Consider the following 5106-nt stretch of genomic DNA (forward strand, 5'->3'; position numbering starts at 1 on the left):
ATATGTAACAAACCTTTTAGAATACATACAATTTTATTTTTTTTAATGAAATTTGAACCAAAACTTTTTAATAAGAACACTTTATTATGTGTCCATTAAGATGCTCAAATAAAATAAGTTATAATTTGAGTATCTAAATGAAATTTAATTTCTACCTCCCTTATCACAAAAAAATATCCAATCTATTCGAAATTATGTGACACACTTTCCTAATGGAAAATAATTTAATTTAAAATTCAAATTTCTATTTCACTACATTAAATTATTTGTAACTATATAAATTGAAACTAAGGAAGTAATAAAATATTCCCTCTCTTCCCCTCATCCAAAAATCAAACAGAAATAAATAAGAACAGGTTCTCAAGAGTTACTGTTTTTAGAAAACAAAAACAGTATATTCCTTTATATTCGTGAAAAAAGATAGTTGAGAGGATGAAGAAATGTGAGCCATTTATACATGCTTTTATCACCTCCACAACCTAAAAAGAAGAAAAATAATAATAGTAGTAATTAAATAAACATATATCACATCATGAATAAAAGCGCTATGATGATAATAATATAGGAGTAGCTCAGTTGGTACTAAAAACTCCAATGTGTTTTCGATTTCTAATTGGAACGTACACATCCATATGGGACATTCACATCTTGACGTTATTTAACCTTGTACTAACTTTCCTATTCTTATATTACCTTTTCCTTCTAATACTGTACAACTTTGATAATTTCTTCGTTTCAATTTATATGATGATATTTGATCAAACAAAAAATCTAAAATTTTTGGTACTTGTGATCTGAAGTAACTTACAGTCTTTTTATTTTAATTCATGTGACATTTTCTTTTTAGTTTGTGATCATGTCATCTTTTCCTAAATGGAAATAACTTGATTTTAAGGTTTTTATTTTTATTTTAATAAAATGATTTATAATCGCACAAATAATTTCAAAAGTCTTTTTTTATTTTTAAAACTTTATGTCAAGTCAAATGTTGTCAAATAAGTTAAAAGACAAAGAAAATAAGTAGTTGTGCGATTGGAAATATTTTATTAAAACTAAAATAGATATTTTAAAATTATATTATTACTAAATAAGAAATATAAAAAGATATTTAAAATAATAATAATAATAATTAAGAAAAAAAGGGTTACGAAGAAAATATTATTTTTCTTTTACAAACTTATATTTGCTTGGGGATTTCAAGCATGGTTTAATTAACAACATTTGCAGTCATTTATAATATCCTTTCACATCTCATTTTTCTGTTTTGGTTATATTTTTAGGTTTACCAAAACTAGCAAAAGATGATGTTTTCGTCTTCCATTTAATTAATATTATTATATTCACTATTTGTTTCCTTCCCATTGTGGGGTAAGGTGAAAGAGACCTCAAGAAAAGGAAAGAGAGTAGACTTAGAAATTTAAAAAAAATTATGATCTTAAATATATCAAAATATTTGTATAAGATAGAAGGCGTGTGGTTATATAAGCCTTTTGATATGAAAATATATAAATATGTCTTTTCTATTTTAGCATAATCTAATAAAAAAATAGTGTCAAATAAAATTGAAGGAAGGAAACAATTAAAAAATAAGCCAGAAACAACCTAGTATAAGTTTTAAAACTATACAATAAGGGAAAAAATTCTAAACTTTGACCGAAATTGTTGTAAACGTGTAACAATTTCAAATTTTGGGCAGAACTTATTACCCTGCACTATTTAATAATGTATTTTAAAGATATATAGGTGTCCACGTGGACATCATAAATATAACATCATTATAATTACTAACTTGTCCAGCTGGATACTTATATGTCTTTAAAATACACTATTAAATAATGCATGCAAGGGTAATAGGTCCTGCCCAAAATTTAGGATTGTTACAGCAATTTCGATCAAAGTTGATATATTTCGAACTTTTTTCCCATACAATAATTGTATTCTCTCAAATAGTTTAAACTTTTAAATGAGATAGTCACACACTTCAACATGGTATCAGAGCAGGCAAATGTTTTGTGATCGAATTTCACCTCCACCTATATCAAAAAGAATTTTCATGTGTTTGGCATATGAAAAAGAATCAGGCCCGCACCCTCGAGTGTGTTGAAAGACTATAAAAAGTTTTTTTTTTTATATATATAGATCAAATCATAAATTTAAAAAGTAAAGTAAAAGTATAGTCCTATTTGTGTTTGTCCCTTCATTTCTTTTAGTGGATGATATGCCATTATTTTTGCACCTTTTTACCCTTTCAGTTTGCTCTTCCACACACATCAGATTTGGGACTTCCCCTTTTTAGCTTCACTTCTATTCTATACTTAGCCTCATTGATATAACTTGCAAACATAAAACTTGTCAGTTTTTACCAATTTTGTAAGTTTCTATTTCTAACCCTTTCCATCTTCTCAACACACACTCTCTTTATATTATTTTGATTTTTGATTTTTAGGAGATATGGTGAGAGGGAAAACACAGATGAGGCGTATAGAGAACGCCACAAGCAGGCAAGTTACTTTCTCAAAGCGAAGAAATGGTTTGCTCAAAAAAGCTTTTGAACTTTCTGTTCTATGTGATGCTGAAGTTGGATTGATTATTTTTTCTCCAAGAGGAAAACTATATGAATTCGCTAGCTCCAGGTAATGAATTTTTATCTCATTTTAAAGATTACATTTTTATGTTAATAATTACACTTAAACATAATTACCCCACAAATAATGAGTTTTTATCTTGGATCGGAGTTGAAAATACAACCAATTATACAATGTTGAAATGTCATTTTCTTGTATATTTGTATCAGATCTCATCTTTTGTACCTTCAAAAAAATAAATAGCACAATTGATTTTATGAGTGATCTAGGTTTACTCATCAGCTTATTGCTCAAAATCTAACATTTTATATATTTTTGCTTTTTTTGATGGTTAAATGCTTAAAATGACAACTTCTCTTGTCATTTTGTAATTTATTAAGAGATCCAATTGTATCAACACCCTTTGGTGCCCTAGTTAATAAAATCTTGTTCGATGGCATAATTTTATGATCATCACATAAGATAAAAAAAAATTATACTGTATTCAATTTAAGTGTAAGTTTTGTTGACGTCATGTGATAACTGAAAAAGGAAATTTTAGTTATGAAAAGTTTCCTATTAAGTAAAATCTTGTCATAATAATAACAAGAAACCAACAAAAATAACACAAACAGTATAATCTCACAAGTAAAGTTTAAAGAAACAAGAAATAAGAAGCAACCACAAAGAGTATAATGACCTTAGTTTGGGTTTGTAATTTCAGTAAATTTATATAAGTTTAAAATATTTGATTTAAAAGTAGGTATACTACTGTTATGATAAGTGGTGTCATTGTTTCCCATAAACTTGATTTAATAAGCATAAATCAGCTGACAAAGTTAGTAGTAAGTACTAAGAGATACTTAACTGACAAAGTTAGTAAAAAGAAAGTGAGTTTGTAGATTAGTTTAGAGTTAATTTAAAGAGGTTTATGTGAACTTCAAAGCTAAAACTTGGAGCCAGTTGTCAAGCTACTATATAGTACTACTTGATTTCATGCTCACTGTTGAGAATCTTTTGTCAATAACAATTAATATTTGTACCAATTTCATTACAAATATCATCATAATGTGAATATTTATTACTCCTAGTACGTATATTTTTGGGTCAAGAAATCAACTTTATCTTTATATTGTATAGTCAAGCTAAGTCCTTTCCCGTTGGATTTCCGATCCACGTTTTATTGGACCTAGATATGAAGTGGCCGTGTTAGAGTCTCATATTAGTTGAGGTATGAATCAATGGTTTGTTTATATTGACTTAAACAATCATCACCTCATATATTTAGTTTTCCACCTGGTGTTTAAAGCCCACATTAGAGTTTCGACTAAATCCGGACCGCGCACTGCAGGGCCCATTTGGGGAATGACGCTCCTAACATGATTTTCTCCATACCCTGGGCTCGAACCTAAGACCTCTGGTTAAAGGTGACAAATTCCCATCAATGCACCACAACCCATGTTGGTTCCATTTATGTTTACTAAGTAGCATACATTATTTTCTTCCTTCAGAAATTGTCTCATTAACTTAAAACATGGGATCAGAATGGGCCATTGCCGCAACTCAATTTTTGTTCAATGCTAGCTGCTCCATGTACTTTTGAACTATTTTATTACTTGTTCGGTTTCAATTTGTTTGTCATACTTTCTTTTAGAAAATAATGTGTCTTTCCTTTTTTGACAACTCTTTAATTCTAGTTTTCCACATGAGATGTTTAAGACCTCAAGATTCAAAAGTTTCCTTTACCTTCTTAAACTTCGTAGATGCCAAGTCAAAACAAGACAATCAAATTGAAACCGAGGGATCGGGTATGTTGTGTAGAGTCTTACATAACCTCATGATATGTGAAAACATTAGTACATCAGTCCATTGTACATCACTACAAAGAAATGTGACAATCCCCTTTACATTTGAAGATGCAAATAAGTTATGAGGAAGATGGTCGACCACATGATACATTTAATTAAATATGAAATTTCATTGAGATAAAAGGAAGAGATTGGAAGATTTTAGACAAAGAAACACTTAAGAAGATGAATTGCCAGAATAGTTTAGTTTGTGCCAATGTTATATTCATGCTTGTTTTGTTTACCTATATTTCTATTATATAGAAGAGTGAAGTGGCAGGACGATCAAAGGTAAAAATGTAATTTCATTCTAACAAAAATCTATTAAGAAAGATAGTAAATAATTCTAGAAACATCTTTTTATATATTAAGTGAATTATGATTAAGGGTAAAAATGTAATTTCACGCTAACAAAAATCTACCAAGAATGATATCAAGAAAATTAAATAGTTCTAGAAACATCTTTTGTTATTGTTATTACCATTAACTTATTTTGTTATTACTTCACTTTCTTTTCTTTTGTGAGTTATTGTAATATCTATTCATTACTCTATTTTACTATTACTTTAATTTAATGCTTAATATTTTTTCTATTCATTATGCTTATCAAAAATGCCTACTTTAATATAAAAATTCATTATGAATTAATTATTTTCACCTTTATTTTGGCTCTAATTAATATACTTGAAAAGAAA

The 5106-nt window shown here is 28.1% G+C and overlaps 1 protein-coding gene across 1 annotated transcript in view; it reads left to right on the forward strand.

Annotated features, from left to right (window-relative positions):
* Positions 1–2182: 2182 nt before the first annotated feature.
* LOC102601314 (MADS-box protein SOC1-like) overlaps positions 2183–5106 on the forward strand; it is a 12875-nt gene continuing 9951 nt past the window's right edge. The window contains exons 1-2 of the mRNA XM_006339440.2: positions 2183–2370; positions 2447–2633. Coding sequence (XP_006339502.1) covers positions 2452–2633 — 182 coding nt within the window. The 5' untranslated portion in view covers positions 2183–2370; positions 2447–2451. The remainder of the gene's footprint in view (positions 2371–2446; positions 2634–5106) is intronic.

Source organism: Solanum tuberosum, unplaced genomic scaffold (assembly GCF_000226075.1).
Source record: "Solanum tuberosum cultivar DM 1-3 516 R44 unplaced genomic scaffold, SolTub_3.0 scf00010, whole genome shotgun sequence".
In the NCBI taxonomy this organism is placed as follows: Eukaryota; Viridiplantae; Streptophyta; class Magnoliopsida; order Solanales; family Solanaceae; genus Solanum; species Solanum tuberosum.